Consider the following 20,142-nt stretch of genomic DNA (forward strand, 5'->3'; position numbering starts at 1 on the left):
TGTTGCCACGGCCTCGCTAATGGCTCTGGGCATGCTCTAGTCCCATCTCTTGGATCAAACCATTTCAGCAATGCCCGCTTGTACTGGGTGGCAGGGTTTTGGTAGCAGGGGTGGCTTCTGCAAGAAGACACCAGGAGCTGCCCCAATGTCAGGCAGAGACAGTTCCATCCAGCTCCAAGACAGACCCATGGCTGGCCAAGGCTGAGCCCACCAGTGACGGTGGTGACATATCTGTGATAACATATATAAGAAGGGGAAAAAACTGCTGCACAACAGCAGCTGGGAGAGAGGAGTGAGAACATGTTAGAAACCACCACGTAGACACCACGGTCAGAGAACCAGAGGAGGCAGGAAACTCAGGAGCAAGGTTGAGCCTGGGAAGAAGGGAAGGGTGGGAGAAAAGGTGTTTTTAGATTTGTTCTTATTCCTCATTATCCTGCTGTTTCACCAACAATAAATTGATTTCCCCAAGTCAAGTCTGTTTTGCCCACAAAGGTAACTGGGAAGTGACCTCCCTGTCCTTATCTCGACCCTCAAGCTTCCCATCATATTTTTTCCCCCTGTCCTGTTGATGGAGGGGCAGTAACAGAGCAGCTTGGCGGGCATCAGGCCAAGGAGTGTCCCCCCCCACACACCCCTTTAACCAAAAGAAGGGTCAGTGCTGGTGTTTGCCAGACCATAGGCTCTCTGCCTTGTTCCCACCAAGCAGCAAGTTCAAGAATGCCCACAGCCAAACACCCCCCTCTGCATTAAGCTGTACAACACTTCTATTTAGGGCTAAAGACCTTGCTGGCATATAATTAACACACAGATATTGCAATTTATTGCACAGCAAGACTACAACACAGCCAGGTACGACACGGCATTAATTCTCATCCAGAAGGCCCAGCCCCAAGTGGCATCAGGACACAGTTGTGAATGAGAGCAGCTCAAAGCCTGCAGCGCTCCGCAGCCCCCCCGTGCAGCCCCCCTCAAACAGCAACAGCCACCGAGGGAATTGTTTGTAACACCTTTCTTACCATAGTTTTTTTTTCCCTATTTGTTTTCAATGCTTTAACAAGTTTCCTCATGTTAAAAGGGCATAGGTACTCCCACAAGGCCAACAAGACATGTTTGGGCCGCTCAGGTTGCCCAAGTCGCATGTAGTATGAAGTCTAAATTAAAGCTAAAGCTTCTGGAAACACAGCAGTGAAGGTCTGCCACAATTTAACAGTAGCCTTCTGCTTGCTCTGCCTCAACCCACCACTGCAACACCAGTTACACAGCAACGTTAACAACAACTCCTAGACATGTCTCCATTTCTGTGTTTCTATGTCTGTGTCTGTATTTCTGTCTATTACTTTGCTTCACCTTTCCTATGTTTTATGCAAAGATCTTAAAGACTTAATTCATCAAGGCAGAGTTTACCCTCTGAGTTCTGGCAATCGCACAACAGATTTCACGTAGAATTTCAGGTAACGGAGCCAAAGTGTGCACACGTGTTGTGCCCTGAGCCTGTGGATACGGTACCTGCCTACAGCGAGCTCAGTCCTGCAGGGCAGAGGTGTCTCAGCCGACAGAAGAGGTTTCCCGTCGCGTCACTGTGAACCAAAATGCTTCAGTTTAAATGCAGAGCACAAGATAGCAGTTCGTGTGTGAAGTCAAGCTCAAGAATATTCCCATTACTACTGATAAAGACTTTATAATCACTTTATTAAAAATGTATCAGCTTGGATTTTGCCAAAATAATTTACACAGTAGAAGTATCCCACACAGAGAGAAATGATACAGCTCTGCCTGATGTCTGGAGTATTTCAGAGGAGACAGCTTCCCCACACTTCAGTGTGAGATTTGCTAAGTGCCTGCTACAGGCACCTACAGCTGCTGCATACCATCTCCATCAGCTTCCCATGTCCTAAACAAGCTCACCACAACCTCTCTGCTACGAAGGTACCAAGAAACAAGGCTCTGCTTCCCGTGCCGGGCACTGCAGAAAGGCCTGGCGAATCTAAAAGGGCTCTTTGAGACTGGGAGCCACCGTACCCCTGAAGACAGAAAGAGCACAGGCACTCCCCAGAAAATCAAAGGCAGCGGTTTGTGATCAGCACGTGAAGACAGAAGTACCTATGAGCAAGTACTTGACCCGCAAGCAGCAAAGAGGAAGCTTTGTTTCCAGCCTGCCTCCATAAATACAGAAGATTGGCTACGGCCACCATCAATCTGTCCTTCCGCAGCAAGGGCAGAGAGACAGCCTGTGATTTATCTTTCCACACTGTCTTATTTAACAGTACTTTCCCCCTGAAAACAATTTCTCACTCTTCCAGTGTAACAGATGTGTTCCTTGGGTGTTCAGTCTTCAGAGGAAAGGCTGCCACAGCCTGGGATAAGCACAGCACTGCCTCTGGGCCACTGGCATCCCTCACTGCATCCCACTTCCGCATGAACAGGGCCTGGGCAGAGTGCAGCTGGTGGTGGACACCGAGGACAGCTGTGCTGGACTCCAACAGCCAGCAGGACTTTTCTTCCACATAAAAAAATAGTCATAAAAAAACCAAACCAAAACAACACTTTCCCTTGAGAAATAGTTTGGCTCAGCCCAACACTGACACCACAGAGCTGGTGACAGGGAAAGTGTCCATAAATGAGTGTCCTGTGCTATAGATTTCACCTCGTGGTCTTCCCCGAGGGAGATGCTCTTCATCCTTAGGCACAGAGGGACTTACCAGCTGCGGGCTGGGCCCCAGACTCTTTGGGAGCTCATCATGAACTGGCCAAAGCACTCCCTTGCATTTCCACTCTCCTCAGGGAACGTGCCTCCTTCCTGCAGCCAGGCCAGAGTATTTCAACGATGCAGAGGTGACACCACACCTAGGCTCTGCTATGGCTGTCTCTGCTCAGTCACTTCTTGCTTGCCTTCATGGAATGAATCTTCCTTTCCAAGAAGCTCATCACCAAGTCCCCCATCTTCTCCGCACAGCGCCGAGGCCCAGCAGCGTTACTAGGTAAAAGACTTAACCATGCTCACCATGTGATCCACTCCACATGCAACATCCACCACCTCACCGGGGACAGTCACCTGGATCAGACACACAGGAGTGGATTAGTTCTCAAGCTTGCTCTTTGCACCTGATATTTCCTATTTCTCACCCTCCTTCTGCTAAACATGCCAGCTGGCTTCACAGGGACTTATACCAATGAAAGCGCCATCTTGAAAACCCAGACAAAGCAAGATTCTGCACCAGCCACGCTTGTGCATTGAGCTGTGAAATACTCCCCGTCTCCCTTCACAGAAGCACGTAAATCTTTGGAAGGACAGAAGGAGAGGGCTCACCAGCAGACAGCAAGGAGACTGTAGCCTCAGCCCATCTGTTCAGCAGCAGAAACAGCACGACTGAACAGAGCGCAATCCAGAGAGCAGGCAGAGGATCTGCCCAAGCACCACAAGGATTTGCCTCTTCTCTCATCAGCAAGGATGGGAACAGGGCGAAAGCTCAGCTCAGCCTAAGGCAGCTCACTCACTAGTGCAGTTAATAGCTTTTTCACTTAAAGCTGACTTCAACCTCAAGGAAAGCAGAGGCTACAAATGCAAGATTTTCCTTAGAGCTAAGGGAGAGGACAGATGGCCAGTCCTAGGGCAGGAGGTCACAGACAAGTATCCTGGTAACTGCCCTTGCTTTGGTACTTTGCCGAAGTAGTGAGACAATAGGAGAGAACTTAGTGAGACAATAGGAGAGAACTTAGAGAACTTGTCGGGGAGAACTTAAGAGTCCCTTCCAGTACCCAAAGGGGACTCCAGGAAAGCTGGGAAGGGACTCTTTATGAGGGAGTGGAGCAATAGGATGAGGGGGAATGGATTTAAACTGAAAAAGGGGAGATTTAGATTAGATATTAGGAAGAAATTCTTTCCTATGAGGGTGGTTGAGACACTGGAACAGGTTGCCCAGGGAAGCTGTGGCTGCCCCATCCCTGGAGGGGTTCAAGGCCAGGTTGGATGGGGCTTTAAGCAACCTGGTCTGGTGGGAGGTGTCACTGCCCATGGCAGAGCAGGGTGGAACTAGATAATCTTTAAGGTTCCTTCCAACTCAAACCACTCTCTGATTCTAGTGTCAGACAAGAGCTGGCTGTCTGAAGGAGCGTAAACCTCAATGTCCACACTTGGGGAAACTTGGATGTGCCACACTTGGTGAATTCAGAAACTCCACTCAGCCACAGCAGTGTGATTTTAGGCAATGCGCCAGAGTTGGTCTTTTTTTGTTCATTTTTAGAAGAAGAAAGCACGCTAAAGAAACATCCACTGCAAGTTTAGACACACGGAAAGGGACTCCAGGGTGGTCCAACTGATTGCCTCCCTCCTCTCCTACTTGGCCTTCATGGAGAGTGGGAACATCTGTTAGGCTGAGTGCTCAACTCCAGAGCCAAAGACTCTTTCTACACCCACAGCATCTGGCTCTTGGAGCCATCTGAGAGAAGGGAGTGGAACTCAAAGTGTTGTGAAACAGCTATGAAAACAGTTCAGTGGCTGAGGATCTCCTGCAGTAACTACAGAGTCAGTCCAGTGACCCACCACCACTGCTGCTTGACTTTGAAGAGGAGCAGGGGAAGGAAGCCCACTGCCACGTGGACCTGCTGCCACTACAGTCTGACCACCAGGACCAAAACATTCACCTAATTTAGATGTGTAATGCCAAGTCTTTTGGGTCACAAATGACCAATACTGGTGGTTTACTTTGCAGGGGAGGGAAGAGGCAGTAAGGGGTAGCAGGTAGAAGACTGTGGACAGAAGGGAGATAAGAACTGTTCAGATGTGATGGCACAGCACCAGATGTTGCTTTGGGATCTGAAATCAATACTGAAATAGCAGACAAAAAAAACTTTACTGAATACCCCCATGCCTAAGCGGGCTATGCAAGGACCTCTGGAAAACAAAGCAGTTCTGCAGTCATCTCAGGCTTCCAGTTCTTTCAAAATTACTCAACAAAACTGCACAGCAAATGATGTTTCTTATCCTCAGGATAACAAAGACTAGCTAAAGAATACACTCTCGGCCTTAATACTACCATCCTTACCCTCCATGGGAAATACTGGTCTTCCATCCTTCCAGTTCCCAGGCACCCTCTTAGATTCTTGCCCCACACAAACAGTTCTCCTCTGTCTACACAGGACAAAAAAAAGAATAAAAAGAATAAAAATAGGGTAGAGTCATTAAAAAGGAAGAATTCTATTTGTGACGCTGTAAGTGTGGCTACAGTGCTTCTGGGAGTATAAAGGGTTATACATTGCAGAATGAAAGCCATGGAGTTCAGATCCAAATACAATAAATGTACTTGTGCTTGGGGAAAATGATGCCTAATGAGCAGGACAAGCAGCAAGTTTTGGGCACAAGTCTCTGCTTCCCCCTCTAACAGCTCTTGCTTTGGAATTTTATTTGAAGAAAGAGCACAGCAGAAGAGATTCCAGGGAATCGTTTGCAGTGAAGGGAATAATTTGTGCTGGAAGTTTGACAATTAGAGGTGACCCGCATCAGCTATCAGCAGAGCAAAACAGGTAAACAAGGCAGTGAAACGTCCCACACCATCACCTGGGGACTGGTTATTCAGCTGCCTGACACAAGTGACCTTCTAATGACAACTGGGGAAAAGAAAAAAAAAAAAAAAAAAGTGTTCAACAAGAGTTGGAGACTTTTAAGCTCCTCAGCAAAACATGTACATCTCAGAAGTGTTCAGATTAACCCCACAGCAGAGACAACCAAAACGCGATCTATAACATCAGTACAATTTAAATCAGAATGCAGTTTCTACGGCTTCCTGAATACCAGCGTGAGACCAGTTACAAGCACCCTGTAACCAGACTGGCAGTGTCACACATACCAACCACTTCCCCAAGAAGGGCAGAGCACCTGGCACTTTTCATTAGTAAACTATTACTTTCACTACCAAGTACACGGGCTTTCTGTGCTGCTGCCCTCTGCTGCCCATTTTTAAAAGGCTTTCAATTCAAAACTTCCTTTAAACTGGTATCAAGTACAGGGTGTACATACCAGAATATTAATATAACATGCACCCTTTGCATGTTAAATGTGTAGGTCTTCCCACCTCAGATTGCTCCCTCAGTTGGCCAGAAGAGCCAAGAAACTCTGCCATCCAGCTCCAGTTTAGACTCAGCTTCAGTTTGTTCATTTTTCACATAAAATCCTGCTGATTCTAAAGTGCAACTGACTGACTTATTCTGTACGAGGACATGAAAAAACCTTCCCAGGCTGCCTATTTGAGAGAATTTTTTTTGTTTGCTTCAGCAGAATAACGCTTTCTTAATTAAAGCCTAAGTTAGTGCAGTACCTATGTTAGAAATCATGCCAACATCTGTGAATGTGCTGCCCACACCACCTGTTGCATTCCAGTGTGCTTTAAGTTTAGAAAGATGGGTGCTTTTGCTGTTTTTCTTTTAACTGCCAATAATACAGCAATGTGACTTCTCCATGACAGTAGGACTGGAAACTTACTTGTAAGTGCCGCAAACTGGCTGAGTCCACAGCGAACGTGAGCAACACGGACATCCGGATTGAAGTCTGACCAGCCAAAAAGGCTGGGTGGGATCATCTCTGGCACTGCTGTCTCTATTAGGTTTGGTCCTTTCCCAAGAATTCCGTATCCCCAGACAAAAACATTTCCTTCTTCTGCATTACAATAAGAACACATTCTGTATGAAAGTCTGTGCTTGTGAAATTCATGCCATGACCAAAAGTTAATCAGACCCAAAGGGATATTTTCCTTTCTCCCCGAGCAGTCTAGCACCTTTTGATTATTTAAAATTTGCAAACAATGCATTCCCATCCAAATGCCCTTTTTTTTTTTCCCCTCCTAAGCTGTGCAAGCAGATCAAGCTTCACAGGGAAATAATGCCAACACAGCGTGGGCTGGATAAAATACTTCAGTGTACTGACTGATGGGACAGGGGTTGAGTGTTTTATTATCACCACTTTTTCCTTTGAGGCACAGCCAAACAAGCAGCGGGCCAGTCGCTCTGCCTGGCATCCTGCCTTAAACTGGGTGCCTGGGAAAGGCAGCCGTTGGACAGCATAAGACAGAGTAACTTGCTGTGTCTGATGGCTCTGCTTCCTTCACACTAAAAGCTCAAACATCTTGTCACCACAACAACTGCATCATAGATATATATATATGAACGTCTTCCTTGAGATGATCCTTCATAAAAGTAGTACAATCCTCTCCCTCATTCTTTTACTCAGTGACTTCCAAGCTGTGCTCCCCTGCCACTGGCAATCCAAAGCAGCATTCACTACGAAGCCTGCTGCAGAATTTGTTTTTCAGAACTCTCTGCTTTCCGGTCTAGTTTATCAAGATTTATTTACATGTCAGGTTTATGTTGAGTCTGAAGGGCTCTTGTTTCTCTCAAATGTTGCCTTACTTCCTCCCTATATCCATCTTCATTATAGGCCACACAAAGCCCATGTGATCAGAACCACAAGCAGCAACAATGCTCGCTGCATAAGCGCTCACAACAGCACACACTAGAAGTGATGCTCTGGGATTGGTGAAAATAACTCCCCCAATACATTCTTAAAATCACAGGTTTCTCAGTTTCCCAGTTTTCTTCATAACAAACAGAACTTTCTTGCTTCCATTAAACAAGATGCTCGCTCCACAATGTTAAATCCACCCACTGCATGGCACTGCACTAAGAGGACAACTGTAAAAGCAAACTCACCCGTCAGCACAATATTGCCAGTCCCTCCACATGCAGCCTCCTTTATCTTTCCAATCTTGAACGGCAAATGTCTGGGAACATTCACCTGTGTGAGGTTGCATCAGAGTTGTTAGAGACAAGGTAAACTGTAAACTAGACACTTGTTCTCTAGCTCTGGTTAGAGCTTACATATGCTGAACTCCTGATCCAGGATACAGCCAGCCTTTATTGCCTGAGTAACAGAACAAAGGCAAGTCCCAAGTTTAAAACAAACCTAAAACTAAAGGAAATTCATTAAGGCTAAGAGTGTGGACAAAGTGGAAAAAGTTACCCACTGGAAAGCCTGGCAACAAAGCCAGGAATGCTTAATGCCTGCTTATATCCCTGACTCTCTACGTCAGATACAACGGGAAAGTCAACAGGTGAGCGCATTTGCAAGTTTCCACAATGGACAAGATCACTAAAAATTTGGTCTGCAGTGGCATTTTTTTAACATAGTAGGAAAAAAAAAAAAAATCACTCTAAGAACATCACTCTTATTTGGTACAGTTCAACACAACAGAAACCTACATCGCTTGACACATGTAAACAGTGACCTCGGATTTCACAGATAATATCCAACTCTGCTATTCCACAATTTCAACTTTGTCTATATTGTACCTAAAACTCCTGCTTTGTGCCATTCGTCCACTTCAGACCCCTCTGACCTCCAGCCAGCCAGCAGACTACTGTACTACTTCACCTGCTCATTGTCTTTAGGCCTTACGGGTCTCAGTCATTAGCCGTACATTCAGGATACATCAGGAGGGAAACAAAGGTACGTATTTTACTAAAGCCATACTAATGCAATTGTCTGCTCTTCGCCTTCTGCCAAGAAGAGCTTGAGTTTTAATTAATTCCCTGACTCCATTTCCTACACTAACTGTAAGAGAGGACCAGCTGCCTAATTGCCTCAGTACTACAATGCTTAGTGTCCAGTCAGCACTATATTTTTGCCCCACATAAGTTTGCCCCAAAAAATTTTTATCTGCGAGACATTGGGATTTGTTTAAGACTCAGCTATAAACCGACTAAGGTTGTTTGTGAAAAATTCACCAACATGTGGGTTGATTGGAAGGGACTTCCAAGGGTCATCTGGACCAGCACCATGCCCAAAGCAGGACCACTCAAAATTCTAGATTAGCCAGCCAAAACGCTAATTCCCATCCTGAAACCAGCACAAGCACTTCAGCTGGATCTCAATTTGGTGCAAAGTCCATGGGATGGGGAAAGGAGAATATGGGGTGTACTTTTCCTTTATAACACACTAACAAACTGGGGTGAGGTGACACAAGCCTTTGCCTATCAATAGCTGGGAAACACACTGCCCTACAGCTATGCAAACATTTCTGACAGATTGGGTTTGTAAGCATAGGTAAAACCAGCCTGCTAGTGGCGTTAGTTTATATTGATTTATACTGCTGTCAAAAGAACCCAGAGCAGGGAGAAGTGTGTAATTTTTAACTCCATGTGCAGCAGCAGAACTGAAACATGTAAAAACATGCCTCCAGGCCAACTGACCTGTGTGGTTTCTGTGACAGATGCCAACTGCAAGTATTCTGAATTTCCCCAGCCAAAGACATCTCCCTCATCTGAAACAGCCAGGCAACAGTCCCCATAGGAAGAGACCTGGATAATGTTTACTCCAGCAATGTCACCACATAGCTTAGTAGGAATGCTGGTGATATCGTAGTGTCCAAGACCTGAAAGGAAAAAGAGAGAGATGATGATTTTTTCTCCCTCCACAATAAATCTTTCTGTCTATATCTCTTAACTACCTGCTTCAATGGACAAGCAGCCACAAACACCAGTTCTACCAGCCCAAGCTACCTCTCTAGAGAACAAAAAAATTTTATACAATCACACCTGGAAAACAGTCTATGCCCTCATCTCTCTTGTCTGCATGGATCAAAGTGTTTGAGAGAGCAGTAACTACGCTAGGTAGATATCCCAACTGAGGTGAAGTGTCACAAACCAGTGGTGTCCTGTCTTCTGCAAGGAGAGGGAGGAGTGACAGCACACTGCCATCAGTTCAGACAACAGCAGGTGAAGCGGCAAAAGAGGCTGGGAAGCAAACACATTACATGGCAAAGAGCTGGCTGGACAAGAGGTCAGAACGTAGGTGACAAACAAGACAGGCTACAGTACATCCACACAAGAAAACCATGGGCAGAACCCAGCTTCAGGAGCAGCAGGACTGAACAGTAGGTAGGACTGGAAGTCCTCTGACAGCAGGAGCCACCAGAACAAAGGGTCTGGCCAAAGATCCCATGCTCAGACAGCAGTAGCTGCCAAAGGTCTCTGTCCATTCAAAAGGAGCAAGAAAGAAGCAAAACAGACCCCAGCGTGAGAACCAGGAGGGAAAAGCCTGCACAGAACGGGGAAGCTAACCTTCCCGTGCTACTTTCACAGCCCCTCACAAGCTTCAAACAGTAGACACATTTTCCTCAGATTGCATGCTTGGACTGCCAGCATGGCATCCTAAAGCTCCTCTAAAAATGAACCGGTTTGTCTCAGTTTGGTGACACAAGAGTATTGAGAACATCTGCACACAGTTGGAAACATACCAGCCGCCTTCTGTCCGCACGTGCACAACAAATACACACCCCAAGCTCTGAATCAGAAGAGCTTGCTACATTCCTCAATTGACTGAAACACAAGCTGAGCTGAGATCCTACCTGTTTGCCCATCAGCTCCCCATCCGCATGCATACACCGCACCTTTCTTGGTTCTGAAGAGACTGTGGTCCTGCCCACACACAACCTGCACACAAACAAAAAGACAGAGCTGGTCAGGAAAGGTCACATGTTCAGAACCGATTTAATGAAGCATTACTGGCAGACAAATTGAGCAATCAACCTCTACAACGCCCGTCAGCTCAGATTTTGACCTTTCTCTCCAGACCACACAGTTCCACAGACAGGGAAGGATAAGAACAGGACGATACAGTACAGAAACCAGCAGAATTTTCTTTGTGGAAAGTGATGATGCAGTTGATTTTTTTTCTGAGATCTAAACCAAGGCCTAGTTAACAGAAAGCTCGATTCAGCAGTGCAAAACAATAAAACAGCAATGAGTAAACAAGAGATCTCCCTTCCCAGAGTGCTACCACATGGCTCTCAATGCCAGCTACAAACTGCTATTGATTCCTTGCCATGTAAGTGCTCTAAGAACACATCTGTTCCCAAATTCACATTTATGTTGAACTAGCAATCATGTCTGCCACAGGCTTGGCATGAATTAAAGCCAAGATCTTCAAAAGCAGACATTAAAAATTAGCCAAAGATTAAAAGGATTTAATCCACAAGTTAAAGAGATTGACTACCAAGAATATTAAGCACATAGCTGCTATAATCAAAGTACAAACAGGTACCAATTATTCAATCCCCTTGAAAAAAAAAAAAAAGTAACGAAAAATCCCAACAGAAGTTTACAAGCTTAATTCAAAACATCATTAGGGTGTATGATGGCACAGTCTCATCACTCGGACTTGAATGAATAACCCTTGATTTCTAGGATGCTGTATGGAACAGGAGCAACGTTTGCCCACAGAGTACTGCTACAGTGCCACAGAGGTACTAACAAACTGCTCCTGTGTCGGGAAAAACTGCAGCCATGTGCAGACTCAGTGGCATTGATGCTGCTCTGCAGTCATTCTCCTAGAAACCTGCCCTAGGGAAACAACGGCTACTCTAAGCGGACAGTCTCACAGCTCACTTTCAAAATGGGGAAGATAAAATTCAAAATAAAACAGTTCCCAAGTGATATAAAAGTGAACAAGAGTGAGAAATCAGTCCAGGAAGAGATGAGGCGTCAGAACGAGCTCCCTGCTGGGCAGGTGTTACCTAGCAGTCGAGCCAGAAAACACTGCATTGCCATTCCCATCAAGTTCTTCAGAAAGTTCAGACCCTGCATTGCCAGTTGCAACTGCTCTGTGAAGGCCACCCTGTGCTTTTTATAAGCAACCATAGATCACCTCATTATTTCCAAGAGCTTCAACTGAATGATCTGCATACTGGGTTTGGGGTTTTTTTTTTTCCTCATTACAGAATAACAGACTGGTTGAGTTTGGAAGGAACCTCTGAATGTCATCTGGTCCAACCCCCCCTGCTCAAGTAGGGCGACCTACAGCCAGCTGGCCCAGGATCACATCCAGATCGCTGTTGAATACCTCCAAGGAGGGAGACTCCATAGCCTCTCCAGGCAACCTCTGTCAGTGCTCAGTCACAGTAAAAAAAGCGTTTCCTGATGTTCACAGGGAACCTCCTGTGTCCCAGTTTGTGCCCACTGCCTCTTGTCCCGACACTGGGCACCACTGAAAAGAGCCTGGCTCCATCCTCTTTGCACTCTCCCTTCAGGTACTTATACACATTGTCAAGACATTTCCCGCCAGCCTTCTCTTTTCCAGGCTAAAAAGTCCCAGCTCTCTCAGCATTTTCCCACAGGAAAAATGCCCCAGTCCCTTCATCACCTTAACAGCCCTTCATTGGACTCTCTCCAGTATGTCCATGCCTCTCTTGTACTGGGGAGCCCAGAAATGGATATGGTACTCTGAGTGTGACCTCACCAGTGCTGAGTAGGAGGGAAGGACCACCTCCTTTAACCTGCTGGCAACACTCCTAATGCAGCCCAGGATATCATTTGCCTTCTTTACAGCAAGGGCACGCTGCTGGCTCACAGTCAACCTAGTGTCCACCAGGGCTCCCAGAGCCTTTTCTGCAGAGCTGCTTCCCAGCCAGTCAGCCCCCAGCATATAGTGGTGTCTGGGGCTGTTCCTCCCCAGGTGCAAGGCTCCCTTGCTGACCTTCATGAGGTTCACATCAGCCCATTTCTCTAGCCTCTGGAGGGCAGCACCACCCTCTGGTGTATCGACCACTCCTCCCAGTTTCATGACATCTGCAAACTTGCTGAGGGTACACTCTGCCCCATCATCCAGATCATTAGTGAAGATGTTAAACAGGATCAGACCCAGTATTGACCCCCGGGATACACCACTAGTTACTGGCATTCAACTAGTCTTTGGCCCAATGATTACCACCCTCTGAGCTCAGCTGTGAAGCCAGTTTTCAATCCACCTTCAGAATTCAATTCAGATGATCCTCTTACCTGGACAACTCTGCTGTCAAACTCCTTCAGCTGATGAATTAGATGGCTTTCACTGGACACCACCAAGAAGAAAAAAGGCAACACAGAGGATTTCAGAGGAATGCAACCGAAAAACATGAAGGCAGACCTGCCTTTACTGAAAGCCACTATGCTGTTACAAGAAGAGACTCTTTCACATGTTCTCTTCTGTATTCAAGGAGCATAGTTCCACTGTAAAACTACTGCACAAAGAAGGAAAATAATTTTGCATTCTCTTACTTAAGTTAAGAACTGTCACTTTTTAAACATAACCTCATATGTTCCCTCATGGGAACTGGAGATAGAAAGAGTCCTCAAACACGCTCCCTAGTCTAGAATGAGCACAGACACTAGATAATACTGCAGCACCTATATAAACACTACATTTAACTAGAGATTAACCAGATATCCCAGAGCACAAAGTGTAATGTTAACATCCATGTCATTCTTTCACAAAAACAGGACTTCTGAACAATTCTGTCACTAACTTCCAGTATCAAGGCAAAAAAAAAAAAAGCTAGCTAAATTACAACTATTTTCTTAAACTCTACAAGATCTCTCCTAGGCCCTGCCAGGGAATCAGTAACTTTCAACATATTCCCAGTATCCACTTACATCACTACTATCTTACAGAGAATTGTGAGAACATGCTATGGTGTGGCCCACAAAAGCCCTGTAAAGGAAAAGCACTGCAGATTCAAAGGCAGTTACAGCAAAGAGATTTGACAAAAGGATGCCTCTTTCATCATTAAATGGCACTTCTAACACTCTCAGAAATAGCACTTGCACTCCGAGAGGCTAAAGGGAGAAAGACTGACTACTAACACCAATTACCGTGAGCAATTTACGAAGGCTGGGTTTTCTCACTATGCCCTGTGAAAACTGTCACATGCTGAAACCTTTCTGTCTCTTGTGAATGAGGTAAGAGTGCTCGTGCCCAGCCTGGGTTTAAAGCCAGACCGTTTATATGATGCCTGCAGCATAGAAGCCTGTTCTCAGACTCCTTAACCTTCAATAGCATCCTTATACTACCAAATTTTTCCCATCTCCAGGTTTTCCTGTAGGATTGTTTGCACGCAATTACGTTTTTAACATTAAGGAAGTTCAGGATCTTTGGATTCTCACCTGTAAGTTTCATCTTCCACAATCTTCCGGCCACACTGTCCATAAGAATTATTCCCCATGGTGAAAACTGAAAAATAATGATAAAAATGCACTAGTTTTATTACTGTCCAATCCCCTGAAAGCCTCTTTTCAGGTACACAAAATATTTTCATGCAGTCCCCAGTACAAGAGGTTGAGCACAATACTGTAAGAATTGGCATAAGCTTTCTTCAAACCAACTCCACTTGAATTTAAGTGACTGAATCCATTTTAGTCAACAATATCCCAGCGATACCGTTGCAGGCACAGTAGCAGTACCTGGAGCCCATTGGCTGTTTTTCAGTAATTGCCTAGTTCATCCTGCCGTTGCCAAGGAGACTCAGAAATAGATCTGTGCTCCCACAGGAGCGTTAAATCAACCAACCAACCAGCTCACCCACTGATAAGCAGCACTGGATCGCTCAGCTCAGCACCGAAGCCACTGCACCGGAGAATTCCCAGAGACATGGAGAGCCAATTCACAAACAGGATCTTCTGTATAAAGGCCTATTAATTAATTGCCTTTATAAACGTAGCACTCTGGGCACTTCAAGAAGAAAGTAACACAGGGGTATTGGCACAGCCATCCAAAACTGAATTCAAAAACACGTCTGACTGAACAAGACAAATAGGCTACATTTAAACGAGGCCTGGGGCTGGATAAACAAACCATATTTTGCAACACTTGTAGTGAAAAAGCTTCCAACACATTTACAGCTTGAGCCAAGCAGAGCTCAATGCAGTTATCAGCTCAGGGCTCTCCCTCCAAGGAGCAATCCCACAAAGTCCCACAGCTACCTGCATCACATTTACAGTACAGACAGCCCATCCAGGGTCTAGCTCTAAAGGACAGAAGACAATCTTTTTTTGGAGCTTTTAATAAAAGCATAGTCAGGTGTCCCTTGTCACCAGCACAAGCAATACTATACCTCCTTCGCTGTCTGTCAGGATCAGAGAATGGGCTCTCCCACAGGAAACCTGCAAGACTCGAGTCTGCTGCGGCTTCTCCAGTGGTAATGGTATCGGAGATGGTTCCAAGACATATTCATAGCCCTTAGCTTAAGGAAGAGAAAAATTTTAAAAGTGAGTAGCTTCCACAAAACAAATTCATCGTATACTTGCCAATGCTGTTGTACATACACACACTCACTTCTATTTTGTTACAAAAGCAGCTATATTTTAGAAAGCCAAGATACTAAAAAAGGTTGACTGAGCTTCATCGGGGTGGGGGGAGAAGTTAAAAGCCATAGGGATGGTTGAAGCCAAAAATTACTGCCTAATCAAAAATCTACCATACCTGGAAGCTGAATGTTATTACAGCTTCAGGTAGCCACAACTGAGAAACTGAGACTTTCAGCCATATGTTCAATCACTTTGGTGAATAAGGCTGGATTAAACTAGAGAGCTTAACACCAAGCACAAACTAAGTATTCAGTGCAACTGGGGATATTGCAAACAAGGTACAACAGCAGCAGTCACAAAAAGACAGCACAAAAGGTGAACAAAAAAATCTTAGGGATTCATATTTAAGGAAGAGTAGATTAAAGGCCCTTTCAGAAAAAAAGGAACGCAAGAAACGTTAGCTAGCCCAGCTCCATAGGGAATAAGAGATCTAACATTTACGTAAGAAAATGACAGGCCGTACAAGAAAAAGAAGATTTAGTAACTTGAAGAATATGTAATCAGTTAACAGTCAACTGGGAAAAAAAAGGAAAAAAAAAAAAAAAAAAGAACAGCAAAACATAAATCAGTACTAGGGAAAAGGTTAAGGGGAGATAAAAAGCTTTGATATCAAAGAAAGCCACTGTAACAAGTGAAATCAAATCCCAGAGGACAGAAAGCAGCATTCTGCTCACATATAGCAGTGCTTTAACTAGCTGTCACTGCCTTCAATCAAAATAAAAACTCATAAAATCTACACATACCCTTTTATAGTAAGGCACTACTTGATGCGAGGAGGTGCACCACTGGCTGCTTGCAAACAGCGGGAGCCTGTCATGCAATGCAGCAGGAACCGAAGGGCAGCAAAGTTTGTATCTGTCTAAAGAGATGTGGAAGTCACAAAGCAAAAAACCTTTTCCTCTCTCGTCCTTCCAGCAGTGACACAAGCTACCGGGATCTGTAGTAAACATCACGCATATCTGAGGGATTTTGGAGAAAAGAGGCAACAAGCTGGCTAAGGAAGAGGAAAGTGACAGTAAAATATTAGTAGTGTAACTTAGAAACAGCTGAAATTAGAGCATGAAATACAACCATCTAAAAGACAGAAGGTTGCAAATTCCCCTAGAAACGAAGGATCTACAGGGACACAGTGTTGGAACTAGCAGATACCAAACTAAGTTTGTAAAACTGAGTAACGAGCAGCACATCCAACAGGAAACTTGTCTATGGGAAGTTAAGTATAGAGCAGTAGCACTTCCACTCGTTCACACTGAATTGTCAGCAGATCCTACCAAACACTGAACACTCCCTTAACTAGAAGGGCTTGAACTGCAAAACTGTTTAACCTATTTCTGGATTCTGCGGCAAAAGTAATCTGCAGATCAGACGACAAACAAGAAAATGACAAGACACTCCTGAGACGTCAGCGCTAACAGAACTAAGAGTAAGAGCTGAAACCTTTAAAACCAGAAGTGAGTGGAGGCTTCTGTTGACCCTTGGTTTTGCAGCTGCTGTTTAAGCACACACACTCTTGGAAATCTATACAGCTTGTTAGCAGCAATGCACACCAGCAGCACCACTGTTAACTTCAGCATTCTGCACAGCAACTACAATTTTCTTTTGCTTCTCCACAAAGTTTAATCTTTTGCCCTTATCAGATGCACTAGATTACACTTATACACTACAAAAACTGCTTTTAACATGGTTTCCCCCAGTTGTTTACAGAGAAATGTTCTCAAACAGTTAAAGGCAAACAATCTATAAGGAAAGAAAGTTTGTGGGGTTTGCGTGTGTCTTAGGTGGAAGGTGGCAACATTCTGCACAGAAATCATCACCTTAAACGCACTTGAGAGCCTGATATAAGACAGAATAACTGAATGACATGCATCTCCTTCAAAATGCAATTCAGTTTTGAAATACCCCCCCCCTTACAGCTTCACACAAAATTCCACTGACTATATAAAGAGATCTCTGCGGGAAAGGAAATTAGTTTACAGACACAAAGGCAACAAAAGTGAGCGAACCATGTTGCCAAAATCATCTATTAACTAGTCCATGACATTGGCTATCAAACTATAGAGATTCAAAGCAACACCCTACCCAATACATGCACACTTCTGTAGAATAAATTGTTGCTTAGACTTTAACTATATCGAGGCAAGAATGTAAGTGCAGTGCATAGAATGGATGCATACCTCGACCAATTAGAAAGCACACAAACACAGCTAAGTTCCAAAAAAAAAGGCCTCTTTAAAAACAAAAAAGCACAGCCCCGCACTCTGCATCAAAGCCTCCTGGACATTTGTCATGCCTTCTAACCCGAAGCTTCCCACATCACATGTATCCTGTAGTGCCCCTGTGAGCCCCTACACCACCTCAATCCTTACTTCGATCTCTTCTGCTTCTCTGGAATCCAAGCTGGGAATCCTTGTTCAGCCCCATGCCCCACACTTTGGTGATGTCTGTGGTAGTAGAAGACAGCAGTGTGAATCCATAACCGCAAGCAGCAGAGGATATCTTTGAAGACAAACAAAGCCCACAACATTCAGTTATTAAAATGCGGCTTAGAAAAAACAAGTTTCATCCCACACTATTTGTTCATCAGCATTCCTGCTTCATTAAGCTATATCCAAATATGGCTCAAATTCATGGTATGTTATGGTCTTCGCAAAAACGGTCAGAAACACTCTTCAGTGATAAGCACAATAGTGTAAAGTGAAGTGCCTGCAGTGACAGGACGAGGGGCAATGGTTTTAAGCTGGAGAAGGGGAGATTTAGATTGGATATTAGGAAAAAGTTCTTTACCATGAGGGTGGTGCAACACTGGAACAGGTTGCCCAGGGAGGTGGTGCCCCTTCCCTTGAGATATTCAAGGTGATGCTCGACGAGGCCCTGGGCAACCTCATCTAGTTGGGGGTGTCCCTGCTGACTGCGGGAAGGTCGGACTAGATGACCTTTGGAGGTCCCTTCCGGCCTGGACCAATCTATGAATCTATGAAGTCCAACCTTACTGCCAATTCCTGTTCAAACACAACAGGAAGACCTATTTGCTGACCTGCAGCATCAGCAGATTAAAAAAAAAAAAACAAAAACCAAAAAACAAACAAACAAACAAAAAAAACCAACAAAAAGCAAAACACCAAAATCAAACAAAAAACCCGCAAAGAAGTATTAAGGGAATAACATTCCCACATTTTACTCGATTTTTGCCCCCCAAAAGCCCAGTATAACAGCTCTAACCTTCTTTGAACTGGACAGCAGAGCACTATATTTGAAATATAGCGAAATACGCAGACAAGAGAATAACATGGTTTTCAACAAGAGCCTCCAATTTAATCAGGGTGAAAGCAGCCACGAACGCCACTGAAAATGAGGCCCTATTTCTCTAGTAAATGTTTTTCGCATTCTTACTCTCTTACGCCTCAGACAAGATAATATAGATGTATGTGTATATATATATATGTTCCAAATTGCCTGCTGCAGTAGTTATACCAAAAATCATCCTGATGAATACCGCTATATTATTATTATACGTAAAAAAAATGAATCGCAGCAAAGTCCTTACATCAGATTACTTAACGCCTTTCAAAGCTGAGGGAAGAAGCCCGCCCAGGTTAGTCGGCAGGGCCAGAGGAGGTGGCACCGCCGTGTGAGAAGCAACGCTATCGCCGCCCTGCCGGGATAAAACAAAAGCCACCCACCTTCTCCTCCGTTTCCAGCCGGTAGGGCGTGGGTTGAATCCGCCGCGGCTTCTTCCAGCCCACGTCCGGCTTCACGAAGCTGGGGACGCCCAGGGCGCCCGAGTAGCAGAAGCCCCAAACAAAGACGCGGTCCTTTCGCTTGGCCGCCTTCCCCACGTACTGGAAGACCGGGGCGGCCTCCTCGGCCTCCCTCAGCTGGCGGGTGCTCCGCCGGCCCGCCGCCTCGGCCAGGCCCCTGCGGAGGGCCAGGGCGGCCGCCCCCCGCCGCGCTCCCCTCAGCGCCCCCCACATCATCGCCGCCGCCGCCCCGCTCCCCTCAGGCCGCCGCCATCTTGCCGACCTCTCACCTGCGACCCGGCGCGGGCCGCCTCCACCACCCCCACGCGCATGCGCCCGGCCGCCGCGCCGCGGGTACGTGCTGCGCGAGCCGCCGGCCGGCTCGGGCGCGCGACGGTCTGGTCTTAAAGGGGCTACGCCGGGCTGGGCAGAGGGTGGGGCCCAGCCTGACCCTGACCATGACCCCGACCTAGACCCAGATCTGGATCTAAACCCAGACCCAAACCTGCACCATCACACCCAGGCCCAAACCCAGACCCAAACCTACTCCCAGACCCAGGGCCAGACCCAAATCCAACAGCAGACCCAAATCTACTCCCAGACCCAGAACTAGACCCAAACCCAGTCCCATTCTATTAGCCGGGGGGGGGTCGGTCTCTTCTCCCAAGTCACAGGCGATGGGACAAGAGGAAACGGCCTCATGTTGTGTCACGGGAGGTTCAGATTGGATATTAGGAACAATTTTTACACGGAAAGAGTTATTAAGCCTTGGAATGGGCTGCCCAGGGAAGTGGTGGAGTCGCCACCCCTGGAGGTATTTAAAAGGTGGGCAGACGTGGTGCTGAGGGACATGGTTTGGTGGCAACTTTGCAGTGCTGGGTTAACAGTTGGACTTGGTGATCCTAAAGGTCTCTTCCAACCGAAACGATTCTATGGTTCTATGATTCTATACCCACAACTACACCCAGACGCAAACCCAGACCCCAACCCAACCCCAAGCACAAGCTCAGACCTAGACCCAGACCAAGTCCCCAGCCCAAACCTGGACCCACCTCGCGTGGCGGTGGCAGGGCTGTGGTGGCACCTAAGCACAGCCCTCACATCACACTCCCTGTTGAAAAGCAGCCCTGTCCTGCAGGCACCAGCCATACTGTGGTGGCCACCAGCCATGCTGTGATGGCCACCAGCCTTGCTTTGATGGCCACTGACCTCCCATGAGGCAGCAGGAGGGACCAGC

The 20,142-nt window shown here is 46.0% G+C and overlaps 1 protein-coding gene across 1 annotated transcript; it reads right to left on the bottom strand.

The window, feature by feature from the left end:
• Positions 1 to 1,666: 1,666 nt before the first annotated feature.
• RCC1L (RCC1 like) lies at positions 1,667 to 19,139 on the bottom strand. Its single transcript, XM_074160633.1, has 11 exons — positions 18,849 to 19,139; positions 17,535 to 17,664; positions 14,916 to 15,044; positions 13,969 to 14,035; positions 12,826 to 12,877; positions 10,398 to 10,482; positions 9,241 to 9,422; positions 7,702 to 7,786; positions 6,479 to 6,652; positions 5,046 to 5,131; positions 1,667 to 3,055 (listed from the first exon to the last, which is right to left on the bottom strand). Exons 1-11 carry the CDS (start codon positions 19,137 to 19,139, stop codon positions 2,978 to 2,980), a joined length of 1,359 nt encoding a protein of 452 aa, XP_074016734.1. The 3' UTR covers positions 1,667 to 2,977.
• Positions 19,140 to 20,142: the final 1,003 nt, after the last annotated feature.

The sequence above is a fragment of the Numenius arquata genome, chromosome 18 (genome assembly GCF_964106895.1).
Source record: "Numenius arquata chromosome 18, bNumArq3.hap1.1, whole genome shotgun sequence".
In the NCBI taxonomy this organism is placed as follows: Eukaryota; Metazoa; Chordata; class Aves; order Charadriiformes; family Scolopacidae; genus Numenius; species Numenius arquata.

Coding starts and splice junctions, on each gene's coding strand:
- RCC1L (XM_074160633.1), bottom strand. CDS start 19,139: ATGTGGGGGGCGCTGAGGGGAGCGCGGCGGGGGGCGGCCGCCCTGGCC. Junction 10,483..12,825: donor TTGACAGCAGAGTTGTCCAG/GTAAGAGGATCA, acceptor GTTTGTGTGCAG/GTTGTGTGTGGGCAGGACCA. Junction 5,132..6,478: donor CCAGTTTGCGGCACTTACAA/GTAAGTTTCCAG, acceptor TGTCCTGTGTAG/ACAGAGGAGAACTGTTTGTG.